The sequence below is a fragment of the Lynx rufus genome, unplaced genomic scaffold (genome assembly GCF_022079265.1).
Source record: "Lynx rufus isolate CCGP_SWC_20201006 ecotype Redwood Valley unplaced genomic scaffold, mLynRuf1.p SCAF_2, whole genome shotgun sequence".
Lineage (NCBI taxonomy): Eukaryota > Metazoa > Chordata > Mammalia > Carnivora > Felidae > Lynx > Lynx rufus.
The window spans coordinates 193,236,613-193,255,364 of NW_025814834.1; the positions used below are offsets into that span (position 1 = coordinate 193,236,613).

The 18,752-nt window shown below is 56.8% G+C and overlaps 1 protein-coding gene across 1 annotated transcript; it reads left to right on the top strand.

Annotated features, from left to right (window-relative positions):
- Positions 1-994: 994 nt before the first annotated feature.
- POU3F1 (POU class 3 homeobox 1) lies at positions 995-2,353 on the top strand. Its single transcript, XM_047082466.1, has one exon. It carries the CDS (start codon positions 995-997, stop codon positions 2,351-2,353), a length of 1,359 nt encoding a protein of 452 aa, XP_046938422.1.
- Positions 2,354-18,752: the final 16,399 nt, after the last annotated feature.

The window sequence follows — 18,752 nt, forward strand, 5'->3', positions numbered from 1 at the left end:
GGTCCTCTCACTCCGGAAGCCCGGAACGCGGCCTGGATACGGGAGCTCCCGCCTTCCCGAAGCATCGCTGCCGCCGGCCATGCGGGCCCCGAGCCGCCCGCGCGGTACTCACCTGGTCCGCGGAGTCCGGAAGAAGGGGAACCCGCACGAGGCGGGAAGCTAGGGCCGGTCCGACTCCACCCGCACCCGACGCGCTCTCCGGGCCGCATAGGTCGGCGGAGTTGCGACGCTGGGTCTAGAAGGAGAAGAGGGAAAACGAGACGGGCCGGGGAGGCGCGCAGAGGAGAGCTCTGTGCCGGCTGAAGCCGCGGGAGGCAAGGCGGCCGAGGTGAGCAGCCGCGCCGGAACCGAGCCGGGACCCGCGCCGCCTCCGGCTCGCAGCCGCCGAGACCCGCGGGAATCCCGGCCCGCCGGCAGCGGCACTGCGGAGGGAGGAGCGCGGGGCTGAGCTGCTTCTCGGAGCCTGAGCGCCTCCCGGAGCCCGCAATCCCCGCCGCCGCCTCTTGGCCGCCCGGGCAGGAGACGGGCGGGAATTCAGTTCGCGTGGAGTGTGGGACCTGCCGGGCTCCGAGTCTCCTGCATCGGGGGTAAGCTGGGCCCACGCAGCCAGGACGAGAGGGGGTGCGGTCCCAGTGCCACCCCCGCGCCACTCCCCACGTGGCGGCCGCGCCCCCGGGGCGTGAGTATGTAAGCGGACGGTAGGGGGGCCGTGAATGAAGCCCCAGCGGCCAATCAGCACGGCCGGCGCGCGGGACCCCGGGAGCGAGGCCCAATGGCGAGCTCTGGGCGGCCGGGCCGGGCGGCAGGCGGACGCGGGGGGCGGGGGCCGTGGCCGGGGGGCGGGAGGCGGCTCCGCGGGCAGCCAATGGGCGGCGGGTGGGGTGGGGCTCCGGAGCGCCGAGCGGGTCGGGGCTTTAAGCCGGCGGAGCGCGGCGGCGGGGCCCGCAGACGGAGCGGAGCGGCGGCGGCGGCGCGGCGCTGGGCGCGGGGCGGCATGGCCACCACCGCGCAGTACCTGCCGCGGGGCCCCGGCGGCGGAGCCGGGGGCACAGGACCGCTTATGCACCCGGACGCCGCGGCGGCAGCTGCGGCGGCGGCGGCCGCCGAGCGGCTGCACGCGGGGGCCGCGTACCGCGAAGTGCAGAAGCTGATGCACCACGAGTGGCTGGGCGCGGGCGCGGGCCACCCTGTGGGCCTAGCGCACCCCCAGTGGCTACCCACGGGAGGAGGCGGCGGCGGCGACTGGGCCGGGGGCCCGCACCTGGAACACGGCAAGGCGGGCGGCGGCAGTACCGGCCGAGCCGACGACGGCGGCGGCGGCGGAGGAGGTTTCCACGCGCGCCTGGTGCATCAGGGGGCGGCCCACGCGGGCGCGGCATGGGCACAGGGCGGCACGGCGCACCACTTGGGCCCGGCCATGTCGCCGTCCCCAGGAGCTGGCGGGGGCCACCAGCCCCAGCCGCTCGGGCTGTACGCGCAGGCGGCCTACCCGGGGGGCGGCGGCGGCGGCCTGGCCGGGATGCTGGCGGCGGGCGGCGGCGGCGCGGGGCCCGGCCTGCACCACGCGCTGCACGAGGACGGCCACGAGGCGCAGCTGGAGCCGTCGCCTCCGCCGCACCTGGGCGCCCACGGACACGCACACGGACATGCACACGCGGGCGGCCTGCACGCGGCGGCGGCGCACCTGCACCCAGGCGCGGGCGGCGGTGGCTCGTCGGTGGGCGAGCACTCGGACGAGGACGCGCCCAGTTCGGACGACCTGGAGCAGTTCGCCAAGCAGTTCAAGCAGCGGCGCATCAAGCTGGGCTTCACGCAGGCCGATGTGGGGCTGGCGCTGGGCACGCTGTACGGTAACGTGTTCTCGCAGACCACCATCTGCCGCTTCGAGGCCCTGCAGCTGAGCTTCAAGAACATGTGCAAGCTCAAGCCGCTGCTCAACAAGTGGCTGGAGGAGACCGACTCGTCCAGCGGCAGCCCCACCAACCTGGACAAGATCGCGGCGCAGGGCCGCAAGCGCAAGAAGCGCACGTCCATCGAGGTGGGGGTCAAAGGCGCACTCGAGAGCCACTTTCTCAAGTGCCCCAAGCCCTCGGCGCACGAGATCACCGGCCTGGCTGACAGCCTGCAGCTGGAGAAGGAGGTGGTGCGCGTCTGGTTCTGCAACCGGCGGCAGAAGGAGAAGCGCATGACCCCGGCGGCCGGGGCCGGCCACCCGCCCATGGACGACGTTTACGCACCGGGCGAGCTGGGGCCGGGCGGGGGCGGTGCGTCGCCGCCCTCGGCGCCCCCGCCGCCCCCGCCGGCCGCACTGCACCACCACCACCACCACACACTGCCCGGCTCGGTGCAGTGACCCCGCGGGCCGGGCCCCCGCCGGCGCGCGGCGAGGCGCCGCGCGGCCTGAACTCTTTTTGTTCGGTTGCTTTGGATTTTACAAAAAGCCCAGAAACTTTCGAACAAAACCAAACACCCGGATGACCCTCTCTGGCGAGCGGCGAAGACGGCCGATAGGCTGCGTCGCCCGAGCCCCGGGAGAGAGGAGCCGGAGATCCGAAACGCGCCAACTCACCGGGCATCCTGCCCGCCGCCTGCTCCCCGCCCCCATCCCCTCGACGACCCCCGCCCCTGCCCCCCCGGGCTGTTCGGGGCCGGATCCCGGCAGCGGCCTCCCCACAGCGACAGGTAACGCGGTACGGGGTTAGGGATTCCCCGGGAGAGAGGACGAAGAGAGGAGAGTGCCCTGTCCCTCTCCCCGGCGCGGACTCCCGAGCCTGCGGGTTGAGGGTGGGGGACTGTCACTTTATTCGCTCCACGCCTCTTCTCTCTCATAAGGATGCGCCCCACCCCCCCCTTACCCTTCCTCCGGGCTTGGTTTTTTACGGTTTTTATTTATTCACGGAGCCTCTCGGCTCCTGGGGTCCTTCTAACTCCGCCCGCGCCCTTAATTTAAATCGCTGTATACTGTATTTATCGGGGCCCCGGAGGGGAGGCCGCGAGAGCCGCGTCTGTGTATAAAAGCAGGAAATAGCCAAAGCTTTAATCTAGCCTAATTTATTTTTTCCCCTTACCTTCCCCTGCCCTACCCCCAAAAAGCAAAACAAAAACAAACAAAAAAAAAAACTAACAAAAAAGATTCGAGTGTTCATTTTTTCGTTTCGTTTTATCCGAGCTGCGATTCGGTTCCCGGCCACGCGGGAGGGGTCTGCGCTCCCACAACATAGTCCATGGGAAGAGGCTTCTGCCCCGCTGCAGACTGACCGCTGCACAGCAGGGCCCCCGCTCCCCGCGGGGCCCTGCCCTCCTGGCCACAAACAAACGAAACTTGACAAAGTTGGAGATATTTTTGGACCAGCTGTAGAAATAAGCCGTTCCCTGAGAACCTTCTGCCTGATTCCCTGCAGCTTCCGCCTGCTCCCTTTCCAGCCCCACCTGGGATGCGGGATGCTGGGCGGCCAGGAGAGAAATCCCCAAGTTTGGGGTGAGGTGGGAACCATGTAAATATGTGAGATATGTACACACTGGCGGGGAGAAGAAACATTTTGTGCTTGGTTTTTATTTTTGGTTTTCCGGGTTGCCCTCCATCCCCATCCTAAAGGATTTTGTACACCGAATAATCCGAAAAAAAAAAATATTTTAATATGATTTCCAAATTTCTGACCCATCTCTATTTATTTTCTGGATGTGTTTGGAGCTTCCCCCCTTCTCCATTTCTTGTTCTGTTTGTTACAGTTTGGATTTAAATTTTGTTATTTTATTTTTATTATTTTTTGGAACAATGTTTTGGTGCATTCTTTGTATCTTTATTGCAAAAAAAAAAATAATGTAGACTGGGAAGTTCCCTTTATATTTATGTTATAGTAAATATTTTATTACTCACATAAACATGTACCCCAGGGCTGTGTCCTGTCCTTTTTACTACGAGGGTTGGGTTGGTTTGCGGGTAAAGCGTTGGGATACCCTAACTAACCTCTCCTAAAGTTCTGGCCACACTATCTTGGAGCAAGGTGACCACGCAGACCTTCTCTCAGGCCAGTATGAGGACTGCCTGTTACTTGGGCAACAGTTGGGCCCCTGCCTTTAGGCGAGTGAGTTTTAGGGAAGATGAAGCTGCCTCGTGTCCCCTCCCGTAAACAAGACTATCCTGAGACCAGACCAGGACCTACGACACTGCAGACACCACACTGATTTCGGGACAGCCATTCCCCAGGCACAACTGCTTCTCAGCCAAGGAAGAATTGCCTGTCTCACGTGGACCACCAGCCTGGCATCTTTGTGTTCCCCACCCAAGACCCCAGACCCTGACTTTGGTCTCCCTTTGCGTTCCGCGTGTGGCATCCAGGCCAGCTTTACTCTCCCAGGTCATGGGGCAGTCGGAAGCAGGGTCAGGCCCCACCAGCCCACCCCAGCTGGCTCTCTACCCACAGAACAAATGGTGTCTGAACCTACCTGGATCCACTGGGAGTTCTAACAGCTTCCACAGTGGTCCTGCGGGAATTAAGTGGGCCTGGGGAGGGAGTCCTGCCTGTTTGCTTAGGCAAAACCAGTCCTACTTCTCTGCAAACAAACCACCTGCCCCAGCTTCTCTGGTGGAGGAATGAGGGCAAAAACAATTGTGCCACCAGAAGGCCCTTCCATGTCTCCAGGGATGGGTCCCCAAGGAAACCCCCCTTCCCCCACTCAGGGAGTGATGCCTATGCCTGTGGGAAGACTCAACAGTGGTACAGTCATGTACCTGGGGGGACAGATGCAGTCTCAGACATCTCCCCGTTCAAGCTCTCAGCAGCAAATGTCTCCCCACCACCTCCTCAAAGTCATGATGGTGGGGGAAGATCTGGATTCCAGGGCCAGGGCTCAAGGTTACCTGTATCCCCGTCAAGATTCTCTTTTTCCTTTAAAACAACTTTTAAAGATACGCATAAAACATGGATTCAGTTTTCTCAGGAGGAACTAAATGAGGTTTCTCTTACTCTTCATGGACACAAAACCTGAAGCAGCACAAGCACTGGACAGGGTTGGGGGGTGGGGATAAGTTGTGTCCCTAGTGAGCGTGTATGCGTGGCCCCCTCCTGCCAGGGAAGCTGCCCAAGCCCAGGGGCTGGGAGAGGCCTTGGCTCCAGCCGACGCATCTTGGGCACCCAGAGAGGTGTTCCCAGGCTGCCAGTTCAGTGGTACCTGGCTAGGCTGAGGCTTTAGGATGATGGTACCATGCTGAGAGTCCCTGGTGACTTTCTGGCCTCTGACCCTCAATCTCAGGAGGAATTGTCTCTGCAAGTACACAGGCCGCCAAGATTTTTCCAAGGCTCAGCCTCTCACTGCTGGTTTCTTTCTCCTCCCTTCTTCAGTCCAGCCTAGTGGGCAATTAGCCCTGTAATTCGCGCCCGTGTCCCAGCCATTGCCTGTGCTGGTGGGCCCAGCGAGCCTTCTCAACGCTTAAAGACGAGGCCGGGAATGTAACAGCCAGGTGACAGCATGGCCTCCATTTCCTGCTCCACTAAGTGGAGAACTTCGAATCAGCCCCATACTCCCCCACACTCTCTCCTCATTCCTCCATTCCTGGATTTGTCCCAGCCTCGGGGCCCTGAAATGGAAGCAAACGAAGCTCAGAGCTCCCTGCCGCCTGCACCGCCCTGAGCCTCAGCAGGTTTGGAGGTTGGAAAGGCAACAGGGAAGACCAGGCCTTTCACTGGCCTCTGCCTGCAGCTGACACCTTGATTGATTGATTTCCTAATTGTCTGCTTAATCCTGTACAAGAGGGTGGATTTATTATTTAAGCAAGTCAACTCAAAAACAGCAAAACAATGTGGCCTCCCAAGAACCAGCAGCAGCTGAGGAGTAGAACAAAAAAATGAAAAAAAAAAAAAAAGTGGAAACAAGGATGGGAGAAAAGCTTCCACTTTGTGAAGATTTTACTTAACGAGCACCAGCCTGGGACAGCTACCCAGTGACCGACCCCTTGGTCACAGAAGCCCCCAGAGGTCCTTTCCCTAGTCTCCAGCTTGGGATGGCCATAGGAACCATAGCACATTTGACTGTGTGAGGAGAAACCACAGGGAGAGAGACAGATTTTGTCCTGGAGTCTTCCTCCTTGGATACAATACAGCTTAGGAAAGGTTTCTCCATCCCGTGTGTACGTGGAGTTACGTGCTCACTCCCGAGAGCCCCAGACTTCCTTGCATTCAAGAGAGGCAGACGGCCCTAGCATCAGTCTTCAGGGAAGCCCAAGCCTTCCCAAGCAGATTTGGAATTTTCTGATCCCAGCTCTCAACCCTTCTCACCTGAAGAAAATTATTGCCTATGATCATGTGGACACAGATTCTGTTCCTTAAGAGAGCTTCATTCTCCCCATGTGAACCTGTGTGTTGGTGTATGAGTGTGTGTGTGTGTGTGTGTGTGTGTGTGTGTGTGTGCGCGCACGCACTATAGCCGCTCCCAGAAATAGGGGGGAAAGGAAGGCCATGCTATACCACTAATGCCTTGAGCTGGGAAAACATTGACAGGGTGGGGGGTGGCTAAAACAAGCAGGAAGGTGGCCATCATTGTCGACAAGGCAAACCCAGAACCCAAACCTCAAGGACGCCTATATTCTCCCCCAACGTCCTGCCCCAGGAAGTTGTACTAGCTTGTATGTCACATGGCTTAGGTCCTGTACAATCATCCCTCGACCCCAAGACCGGGCTGGGTGTCCACAGAACTAGCTGACCCCCAACCGTAGCCACCCACTTAGAGCTGTTTGGAATGGAGTGTCCTCCAGAGAGGCTCTGGGCCTGCATGTGGGAGGGTCAAGTTCCCAGTGGCTTTCCCGGGCCCAGGCCTTTTGGAGCAGGGCTTGAGTTCCAGAAAGGAGACATGCCTGAGTAGGGAGAGGAGTGAGAGTAGGTTAATTATCTGGCCCAGCTGTTCCCCCTAAGCTTAGCAAACGGGAGTCACCCAGGGCCTCTAGCTGAGTGACTGAAGCCAGAGGAGCTGGCCATCTAGTCCCTGCCCAGCCTATTTGAAGGCATCGGAATTAGTGTTTGGCCAGCCGTTCGGGGCTCCATGTGGGAGGACTGCCCTCTATTGGTCCCTGAGCTGGGACGTGGCCACAGTCACCAGGGCCGCCTCACAGCTGAGCATCCCGCCCCCCAAAACTCAGCTTCAAGTTGGCTGTGATAAGTGGGTTGCCGGGTAGAGCAGAGGCAACCGTCACCTCCGAGAAGGCAACCCTGCTTCACGTGCACACAGGCTTGCCCACAATCCTTCCTTCACCTACCTCCCCTCCGGTTCTCCACCGTTCTCAGAAGTTCGCCATCAGGCTATCTCCTGTCTCTCTCCCACTCGCACCCTTGCCCGGCCCTCCTCCCCTTGGCCGACTGGAACCCCAAGCACGCCCTCGCCAACTTGCTACCTCACACACATGCTCACACGCTCGTGGCCACACCCATAACCGCGGGCCAGTGCCGGCCCTGTTGTCTTGGGCACTGGGCTCTCCGGAGCTAACCTGGCACTTGTAAACATTTGGTTGAACGCACACAACCATGCTTTGCGGCGTTGGACCAGGGCCCTTTCTCTCAGAACGTGCAAGCACTTACCCCACAAGCCGCTTTCCAATCCCTGCCCGTCATTGTTCCCGGCTCCTCCCAGATCTCTCCTGCTCCCTTCAGATAATTAAAGTTAGGCTGTGTGTTTGTATGTATGTGTGATCTTATTTTTTAAACACACACCCCCACACATACATATGCGTGTATATATACAAACACACACAGCAATTAGATCTATCCATTCCTGCCGCCGTCCCTCTTGTGCAGTAAAAACCTCAGCTCTGCACATGCCCCCACATCGCCATGCGATGAACCATCACCTAGTCATGGGCTCCTGATGTCACACACACATACACACAGACACACGCGCACTGGAGCTTTCACACAGTTACATCCACCCCAGCTCCCTGGTGTTTCTCCAGGGGCACAACCCACCTCCCACCCACCTCCAGGGCATCTGAATGGGCTCCCTTCAACTGAGCTGAGCACCAGGAGGGCTCTGCTTCAACGCCCCCCACGCACACACCCAGTGGACATGTCGTTAGCTGAGCCTGACCAGGGTGGGTCCGGGTATTATTAGGCTGCAGAGACAGCACGGAGGCATATGGTCTCGTACACAAGAAATAATGTTCATGTTAAATCAGACCTCATGCATAATGCATGGTGCCTGATCTCACATTATTTTGGGTGTTCGTCAAAATCAGTGTTCTTTCTTGCGAGGGCTCCTGAAAAGAAGGGGGAAAGACATTTGCTAATGGCACCCGCCGCCTGGACCCAGGGAGCCAACAGTGCCCCGGGAGCGTTCCTCTGGCCCCACTTCACCCACCAGCGGGTCTCATCCCTCTGGCCCGTCCGTCTTTCCCCACAGAAGGAGGGGCTAACTCCGGTTCGTAGCAGGCTCGAGGCCCCGTGTTATTTTTATTTCTTTTCTCTCAGCTCTCTGTCCCCGGAGGGTTCTGGGGAATAGCAGTGGCTCCGTCGTTCTCACACCCGATTCATTTGCCGTTTTATGAACTCCCCGTTGATTCATCGCCTCCCTAAGTCAATGATTCACTCCTGATGGCTTTTCAGAAATCCTTCTTCAAAGGCTCCAGATTATTCAGCTCTGAACAGGGGCAGACCTGGACCCTGCGTGGCTACTGCTCTCCTTGCTTAGGGTGGAAAATTGTCACCTTGCTTGGCCTTTCCCTGGGACTGGCCACCCTGAGAGGAGGGAGTGCTCCCTCCAAACAGAAGCTGCTAGAGTTGACCCCAGCAACTTGTGGGCAGACCCGGCTCTCCACTAAGGCCCCCTCCAGACATTGTCATCAAAGTTCCTAGGGAAGCTGTGTCTTGCGGGAGGCAGGGAGCAGAATGGTGAAGCACAGTGTCTATAGGACCAGACAGATCTGGGTACAAATCCTGGCTCTACCTCTTACCAGCTGTGTGACTTTAGGGCAGCTACTTACCCTTTCTGTGCCTTGGTTTCCTGATATGTTGATGAGGGCAATGCCTACAGCATAGAGCTATTTTGAGAATTAAGTGGGATGATGTACATAGAGTGCCTGGCATAAGTAGGTGATGAATGAATGAAAGCTGTTTTATTGTGGGGCCTATGCAGGGCATTGTACAAAAACAAGTGAACGGGAAAGAAAGCCAAAATGTAATGAACTTTGGCCGTGGCCCCCACTCTGTCCAAGGCGTTCTGACATAATACTTACCCAGCACTTACTTCGTACTTACTTTCATTATCTCACATTAATTACTCCTATTCTGCAGATGAACAAACTGGTACCCAGAGAGCTTTAGGGACCTGTCCACGGCAACAAGACTAGTTCAGGATAAAAGCTGGAATAAAACCTATTGCCTCTGACACCTGAATCCATGTTCTATTTACAGCAGTGAATAGCAGTGTCCGGTGCTTGGGGCATGGGCCCAAGGCAGAGGAGGTTCCAGAACTCAAGACTAGGCCAGAAAGAGAAGCTTGGGGACCAAGGGTGTTGGAGCTCATTGGCTAGGATCTGCCTCCTCTCTCCACCACTTTGCCATGAGGTTCAAGGAAGCTGGATGCCTTGCCCGAGCTCACCGAAGAGGTCAGGGAGCCCTCCTCGTGCATCCATTCAGAGAGCTGCATACTGAGCGACCGCATACATGAGGCAAAGAAGGTGGGACCTGGTGTCTTCACAGGCTTTCCTTCCGGCTGCACCACCTGCTACCCCTGGGACCTCAGGCAAGCTGCTTATGCTCTCCATGCCTCAGTTTCCTTGTCTGTCAAAAGAAAATCATGATAGCACCTGCCTGGTAGGATTGCTGAGAGATTATATAAACACTTAAAAGAATGCCTGGCATGTTGTAAGTACACATTAAATGTCAGCCATAAAATTAATTTCATATGTATAATATATGTTATTGTATTATTCCTGGGCTGAATCAGTGTGGAAAAATCATGCCCAGCTTGATTCCAGCAATGCTTCCCCCTGCCCCCCCCCACCCCGAATTACTGCTCTTCACTCTCAAAACCACTCACTCTGGAAAGAAAAGTTCAAGCTCTCCATCCCACTCCACAGATGAGGAAATGGAGGCCCAAAAGAACTTGCCCAAAAGAACCCAGAAAGTTAGTGGCAGATGCAGTCTCCCAACCTATCCCCTACTTCTACCTCTTCGTGACAATCCCATGTCCCCAAGAATGTGTACTGAGTCCCTTCTAAGGCTCTGTGTAGGCTCTGGGGAGATAGCACCGAGACGGTCAGAGAAAACCTCATAGACGGCAGTAGCAGTATTTAAGCTGGGTCTTGAAGAATGAATAGGGGTTTCCCTTGGGGCTCACTGCTCAGGGCCTGACCCTGAGGAGGCAAAATCACTCAGCCCCAGCGCCCTCAAGACCCCATTCATTCCCCCTCCCTAAACCTTCATGCTTCTTGCTGCCTTGGCCAGTACCCATCCACTAATGGGCTCCCACCCCTTCCTTTGATCCCAGCACAGAAGACTCAACTCAGGACTAAGGCTCCTGGATCCTGGGGAGCCACTTACTATGAGACTAAGTCTGAGTGTAGATTCCTTCCAGGCCCCAACTCCTGGTTCTACTGCCACCCTACCCAGAGGTTAACCAACAAACTATGCTACAGGGCATCCTAACATCGAAGGTGGGTCCCAGGTGCCTCGGTCCAGGCCTCACTCCACTATCCATCCTTGGTATGACCCAAGTTATGTCATCCCTGGAGTTTAACATATGAAGTAGGCATTCCCTCATTTATTTATCCATCCATAGGTCCGTCTATCCACCAGCTCATCCATTCATCCATGCAGCCCTTAACCACCTCTTCAACCGCCCACCCATTCATCTATCCAACCACCCACCATCCATCCACACATCCCATGATCCAATTTAACAATCAGGCCCTATGTTGAGCACTGGGAACACAGAGATAAATCAGACCAGCCCCCCTGTCCTTAAAGTTCTCTTGCATTAGCTTCTTCCCCTCACTACCTCTCAGTCATGTAGGGTAGGCATGTGAGGACCCACGTGAGATCATTGTTCGGGAGGAAACAATGAAGTCTATTGTTGCATCTATGCATCTTGTGTGTCAGAGCACTGGGAACCTCCACGCGCCATTCATTTCTTCAGGGCCCCACAGAGGATGCAGTCAGTATGGCTTCTGTGTGGCCCTAGGACTCCCCTTAGCTCTGTTTTCTCACTCCAAGAATGCCAAGTGCTGACCTAAACTAGAGAGATTTCAAAGGAAGCAGAGGAGAGGAAGGTGCTTATAAACATAACTTCTGCCAAGGCTAAAGATCGCCACTGGAACTCAGTCTTTTCTACCACAAATGGCAGTAGCATCTCAGCACCAGGGAGATATGGAGAAATGTTCTGGTCCTAGGCCTGTCACCACCTGGCTGTGTGACCTTAAACAAGTCCCTGCCATTGTTCAGACCTCAATTTTCCCACCAATGTGGTGTGAGGGGTGGTCTCTGGATCCTCTCAGCTCTGAAGTGGCCCCTCTCAATTCTCGCTTCCCTTCTAGCCTGGGTGGGCCTGCCCCTCTGACAATGGGGCCTCTCTGACCGGCCCACACATGAGGAGGGGTAGGAGATGACGTGGTTGGTGTCCATGGCCTGGAGTCCTCTGACTATTCAACACACACACACCCCCCGCGACACAAACAACCCTCAGTGGCCTCCCCCTCCCACCCCCCAGAATCTGGGCACAGCTGGGGCTTGCTATGCCCTGGCCACCCCATGAATCACCCCTCTATGGTCCCGCGGGGGAGTGGTCCAGGGAGCATCCTACGCCCCCCATGGGGTGAGGGCCAGAATCACAACCCTCAAGTAGGCAGTGTCCACAGGAACAATGGGGGCCTGTGGCTCACAGCAGGAATGCAGCCATTGTCCTGCCCTGGCCCCCAACCCCAAGGCCTCAGGTCCCCAGGCCAGGCAGGCTGGCGTGGGTCGGTGCGTCAGGCACTCGTGTGCCTGGGCCAGGACACATGGCCTGCCGGTTCCCCTCTCTGGGCAGGCGGGTGGGTGGGCTAATGGGCCAGACCCCATCTCCATACCCAGCCTCACAAAGGATCCCGTACCCAGGGTGAAGAGAAGCAAGACAGGGCCCAAAGAAGCCAAGCTGGCCTCCGACCCACCCATCCCTGGGGTACTTGTAGCAGACTCAGAGAAGGGGCCTCCCAGCTCTGAGACCCAAGCTATACATCACAGTGGGGAGGGGGACCACATTAGAATAATGCAGGATTCGAGTGGGGTTGCTATAGCGACGTATTAGGGCAATACATCTAGGGAGCCCCGGCCCCTTGGTGATGTATGACTCTGCTTAGCTGAGGGGAGCAGGGGGAGGGGATCTATCCCGCCCCTCCAAGGGGACAGCAGACACCAAACATTCCCTTCACTGGGGGAGAACATCTGCCTTGGACTCCAAAAATAGGCTTCTCAGAATCCTGTCAAGACTGAAAGAGATGCTCTGCCAACCCAACCTCCAACAACCCCACCTTAGTCCATGCTCTACTTGGCTTCAGCTTCAAATCCCAGCTTGAAACTCAGCCTCGACCCCACTGTGCCCCGCACCAACCTCAGGCCCAGCCCCCAACCCAGCCCTTCCCAGCTCTGTCCTTTCTGCTTCAGTGCTAAAGACCATCCCTGCACTATCTGCCCAGCATCCAATGGGATTAACAGAACTATATTGGGGAGGGGAGGGTGTAGGGGAGCAAAAAAGGGAACAAAGGGGAAGGAGGTAGAAACATCCAGAAATGTTCCTCAGCCAAACCACTCAAAGCTGTTAATGTGAGAGACACCTGGAGAATAAGTCTGAGGGCACACATGCGCTCCCTTTCTCACCCACAGGCCTCCCCATGCCAGTATCCGGGCACCCACCCCCATCTAATGCCAAGTCTGGAAATTTAACTTCCCTCCACATAGTACCGGGGCCAATGAGGGGGTGAAGTGGTAGACTAGCCTTAGAGAAAAAGTTGTATTGGGGCTCCCCATGAAGGAGAGCTCGTTTAAAAATCTTCACGTAATGTTTGCTGTATCAAATCATTTGTACTGGCTTGCCCTCGACCCTTTAGGGACTTCAGGGAAAGATTCTCCTGAGACAGCCCCCTTTGCTACATCCACCTGAGCATCTTGGTGAGGAAAAGAAGGACAGATAACCCCATTTAAGAATCACAGGTGTAGGGGTACCTGGGTGGCTCAGTTGGTTGAGCATCCAACTCTTTAATTTTTTTTTTAATGTTTTATTTTTGAGAGAGAGGGAGAGACAGAGTGCGAGCGGGGGAGGGGCAGAGAGAGGGAGACAGAATCTGAAGCAGGCTCCAGGCTCTAAGCTGTCAGCAGAGCCTGACGCGGGACTCAAACCCATGACCCATGAGATCATGACCTGAGCCAAAGTCAGACGCTTAACTGACTGAGCCACCCAAGCGCCCTGAACATCCGACTCTTGATTTCGGCTCAGGCCATGACCTTGTGGTTCATGAGTTCGAGCCCCATATTGGGCTCTACACTGACAGTGCAGAGCCTGCTTGGGATTCTGTATCTCCCTCTCTCTCTGTCCCTCCGCTGCTCTCTCTCAAAAATAAATAAACACTTAAAGAAAAAAATAAAATTAAAATAAAGAATCACAGGTGTTCCTGTAAGTATATCCCTGTCTCTCTGTATCTTGATTTTCCCTCTACATATCCTTGTCTGTGTATAGCTCTCATTGTACGTGTACATGTTGTTGCACACGTGTGTGTGCATGCATGCCTTGCCTCTTCACTGAATGCTAATTTTTAGTTCACTCAAGTGATTATAATAATTGCACAACCCCAAAGAAGTCTTCCTTTTTCCCTTTTGAAAGTGACACCCTGGCCCTGTGCCAGATAGGGGATGTGGCTTCCAGCAGGAGGTGGAAGATGCAGACCATAGAAGTCACCCCCCTCCCACCAGAGGACATAGGTCATAGGATAAGCCAGGGTAGGAAGCAGTGCCCTCTACATGAGCACACGTGTCCACCCTGCCCGTGAACACACGTGCATAGACATGCATGCACGCACACTTTGGTCCTAGTCTGGCGTTGTCCCCACAACAGAAGAAATTAGGTTCATTCTTGATTAGAAAGGATACACAAAAGGGGCTTCTTTTCTCACTGTCCTTCATCCTCCAGGTGCCTTTCTCACACTTGCACAAACACACATCCTCGCACACAACGTACATACATTCACACACAAGCAAAGAAAAAGGGAAGAGAGAGATTAAGAGAAGGTAGGTGAAGACAGAGTGCGTGTGCCCAGAGGGCAGTGCCTGGGGTGGGGGTGGCAGGGGGCCCAGGGCACTGAGTGGGCAGGAGACCTTCATGGCTTCCTCTCTTCCCTAGCCAGCGACCAAAGGTCAGCCCAGGCGGATCAGCCACGTGCAGTCCATCCACCCCCAGCAGGTCATGTGAGACCAAAACCAAATCCTCATCAACATACCATTGTCCTACAGAGCCCAGCCTTGGGCTGAACTGGACCAGCCCCCTCCAGCCCAAGACTAGTCAGTGCCCCTCTAGAACCTATGGTCTCCATCTGAACGGAACCTCTGGGGCTGGGCGGGGGGGTGGGGGGGGTGGGGGGAGGAGAGGGGGGAGGGTGTCTCTCAGCCCCACCTTGAGGACAAGCTGGGTGATGCTCCCCTGGATCCTATCCCTCTTTGGCACTTCCCATCCCCTTCTGAGAAATGGGAAGAAGCCAGCTTTCCATTTGCACTGAATGCCTGAGTGGGACCATGAGCAGGGGAAGAACATCTCTCTCATGTTCCCTCCAAGGGGCACATACACCACGCCATGCCACCCCTGCCCCCTGCCCATTGCCCCACATGCTCTAAAGGGGAAACAGAGTGAAGCAGAGAGGGTTGAAGAGTTGCCCTGAAGGTCATCTTGCACGTCAGCACTAGGAGGGGCCCCAGATCCCCTTGCGCCCTGGCTCCCAGCCTGGACCACAACACAGGCTCCATTGACTCCTGGGCACCCTTTTTCCCAAGATGCACGCAAAGCTGTGGGCTTGCGGTTCCTGCCCACAGGCCCCTGGGCCCACAAGGCTCCATGTAGCCTGGCCCCACAGAACCCACCCAGGGAAAGAGGCCAGAGCTGGCTGCCTGGATGGCCGTGGGTGGACACAGCTCCCAAGGGGCTGGCAGAAGGGAGGAAGAAGGACGGGATAGATACTGCACCTACACAAGAATCTCTTAGATCTGGGCTGCAGGCCTTCATGGCCAACCTCCAGACCCTGTCCTACCCAGCCTGGAATGAAGCCAAAGATAGTGGGGACCTGGCTAGGACAGATTCTCCATCAGTACCACCTTTACCCCCGCCCCCCCTTTATTCCTTCCAGAAACAGGGACCCCTTGGCCCCACCACTGAGACTAAACCTGGGGCAAAGCTGCCCTGGCCCACCCTCTGCCTCCTAGAAGGGAAGTCCAGGAGAGGAAAGATGGTGTGTCTGGGGGAGGGGGATTGGAGGAAAGCCGGGGCCAGGAAGGGGAGGGCTGTCCCAGCAGGATGACAGAGAGATGATTAAACCCACAGAGAAGATTGATAAGGGAGCTGAGCAGCTGCAGCTCTGCAAGGTGGGCTGGGGACAAATCTCATCTTGTCCTGGCAGCTTTCAGAGCACTGGGGGGCTGGGCCAGCCAGGATGAGCTCATGACCTCCACAAGCTCCCAGGGCAGGGAGGGGGTGCGGGAGGAGGGCTGCTCCCATCTTCTTCCCCCTAAGGCCTCTGACGGTGGCTTCCAGAACCCAGCCCCCATTCCCGCCACCCGAGAGCTCCTTCACCGCTCGACACCCCAGTGCACCTGGGCAGCATGCCCCTTCTCACCAGTGCCCCCTTCACCCACGGCATCTTTGCCCCGACTCTCACTCTCGTTATTATTAGATGTGATTTACAGTGGAAACGCTGAGTCAGACAAACCAAGAGTCCCCAGACAGAAGCAGTGGCAGAGAAGAGTCCAGGGGAGATGGCCGTCTCTGGACACCATCCTCAGAAGACAGTGAGTTGGGGCACTGAGAGGAGCTGGAAGTCCATTTCTGCTATTTCTCCGGTCTGCTCCAGACCCCAAAATCCTCACCTGGGTCTCCCGGGCATCCAGACCCCCTTTCCGATGCCCACCCAGCCTCTCAGCCTAATCCTGTCACAGCCTGGATCTGCCTTGGCAAGTCGGAGAGAACAGCCCAGGGATCCCGAAGTCCTAAAATCCAGGTGGTTCTACTGAGCCGTTTCCTCCAACCAGGGCTCATGGTACAGAAGGCAGCCCGACTCCCAGAGATGGAGAGAGGCAGGGAAAGTGCACTGCTGGGGTCCCAGCCCCCCACTCCGTAAGCGGCAAACACGGGCACTGTGCGTTCACGTGGGCGTCCAAAGGCACAAGAACGCGTGGGGAGCACATGCTCCCGCTCCTACCTTGCTCAGAGGAGCTCAGTGGGCAGGATGGTCTTCACTCCCTGGGTCTCTGACTCCCTGGCAGGGAGGAACTGGGCATTGTTGCCAAAAATAAACGTTCCCTCTCCCGCTCCCTGGCTCTCAGCTCCCGCTCATTAGGATGCGTGGCGTTTGGCTGCGGTCCCACACCTTGCAGCTCATTATAAATATGCAGTCGCTGCTGGCGCTACCCCAATCATCTCTGCAATCAGAGCTTTTAATTAGGTTAATTAAATTGTATCAAATCTCGCAGGGACGCAGTTCACTGATGCTGATGAGGCAGCCAAAACAGACCCCAGCTCCTCCGCTAATGAAGGCCGCTGCCTGCCTGCGCAGTGAGGGAGCCCGAGCGCATAATAAACGGGCACGTCCTCTGGGAGGAGCTGCTGCCCAGGCCCAGCTCTGGGGACCTAGCAGGGGGTCTGCATCAAGCCCACCAGGCTCCAGCTGCAACAGAGACTCCCACCCCGGGGACCATCCCCTTCACTCGAGAACTGGGGGTTCTGGGAGCCTGGGTAGGTGGGCAGCATCAGGGCCCTGAGCACCTGCCACCTCTACACAGAAAACCTGGGCATGCCCCCAAGATCCAGACTTCATGTAGGGTTCCCTCTTTACCTCTCCTCCACAATGGCCCAAGAAGGCCAGGACTCTGTCTCCTACTAAACACACACACACACCACACCCTGTCACTGCCCCTCTCAATTGTCTTATTAGCCAGGGAGGCCAGGCTGGGACCGGAAAGCTCACCCAGCCATTGCTGGCCTGGTCTCCATCTGCCATGGAGGCCATCTGCCCCCACTGGGGGGCAGGCAGGGAGCAGTTTATGCTACCAGCCAGTAACGGGAAGGGGTGGTCTCCCAGTCTCCATGTGCCAGATGGATCCTGCAGCTTCCCACCTACTGCTCCACCTAAAGAGCCCTCTCTGAGGGACCTGCCCCCGATCTCCAGGGATCAAATTAGCGAGAGATGTGAGGTGGTTCCCTTCCCCAGCCCGTCTATCCTGAGCTGACCGCCCCTGTCCCTTGGCAATCGACCGCTGGCTACTAGAGACCACAGGGCCCTGCAAAGGCTCTCCCCTGCCTTTAAGCAGGAAAGCAGATGCTGCCACCTCCAAAGGGGCTGTCCCCAAAGCTCCACTTGCCTCAGCTCCAACCCCCTCCTCTTAACCCTTCCGTCCGTCACTGGTCTCTGTGGCTGAGCAGCAGAGAGAGGACAGGGGAAATTTCCAGCGCTCTCGGGACATGTTGTTTCTGCTGTAAAAGCTGGTTTTTTTGGTTTGGAAAGGTTTTTTTTCCACCTAGTAATGTAAAAACATGAAACCTGAAACCAACCCCACATTTGTCACCTCAAAAGAGAAGCCTTTGGGGTAACTCGGAGAAAGCTGTAAATGAGTCAGGCTGATTCAGGGCGGGGGGTGGGGGGGGCTGCCCAGCTGCCTCCGGGGCATCACAATTTCAATTAACACTTATGATGTGAGCAAGGCCATCAGGTGACAGACAACAAGAGGAATGGAAAGGGCTTCCTTCCCACCCTTAACCCCAAACATAGCAGTCCCCACATAAGCTCCTCTTGCCTAGAAATTGCTAGGTCCTGGGGTCTGTTCTGGACCAACGTCTACAACCACCAAAGCCGGGGACTCAGGACTGCACCACAGCCCCAGCACCGAGCAGTTTGCTCCCCAGATGTGAGAGGAAACGGTTACTCTCATGATGAGGGCTATCAAGTGAAGCACGCAAGACCGGACAGAGAGAACTAGGTACAAACTTTGGTTGGATAGATACAGAGGAGACAGAACACTCCAAATGCAACATTGATGGGTCTAGGAATGAGGAACACGCAGATTCCGTACAGGGAGTCTGAAGAAACAAGAGAGATTTTTTTGCTCTCCGACCAGAGCGGTGTAGGAAAGAACAAGCAGAAGCATGACCCAGCCAGCCTCTGAAGCTTCCAAACTCTCAGGGGTGGACTTGGGAAAGCCAGCTCTGCCTCTCGGGGTTTCGTAGCTTCATCTCCACTCCTCCCCTGCACTTTTTGCTGAGACAAACCCGCGGAGCTGGGTGGGAGCCCCGCCAGGAGGGAGGCCCGGTGACCTGCTGGGCAAGAGAGCATGTACCCTCTGACCCCAGGAGGCAGCCGCCCGAGCCCAAGAAACCGCCAGCTCAGCCCCAATAGTATTTCGGGTCCACCCCCAATTCCTCCACTCGCCGGGGGCTTTGGGTCAAGACTCCCACCCAAGCTTCGGCCCGCCCTCTCCCAACACCCTGTGCACAAGGCTGTGAACGGATGCACAGGGAGAGCTTGAGGAGGGAGGCCGGCACCG

Excerpts from the sequence above, each read along its gene's own strand:
- POU3F1 (XM_047082466.1), top strand. The coding sequence starts at position 995 with ATGGCCACCACCGCGCAGTACCTGCCGCGGGGCCCCGGCGGCGGAGCC.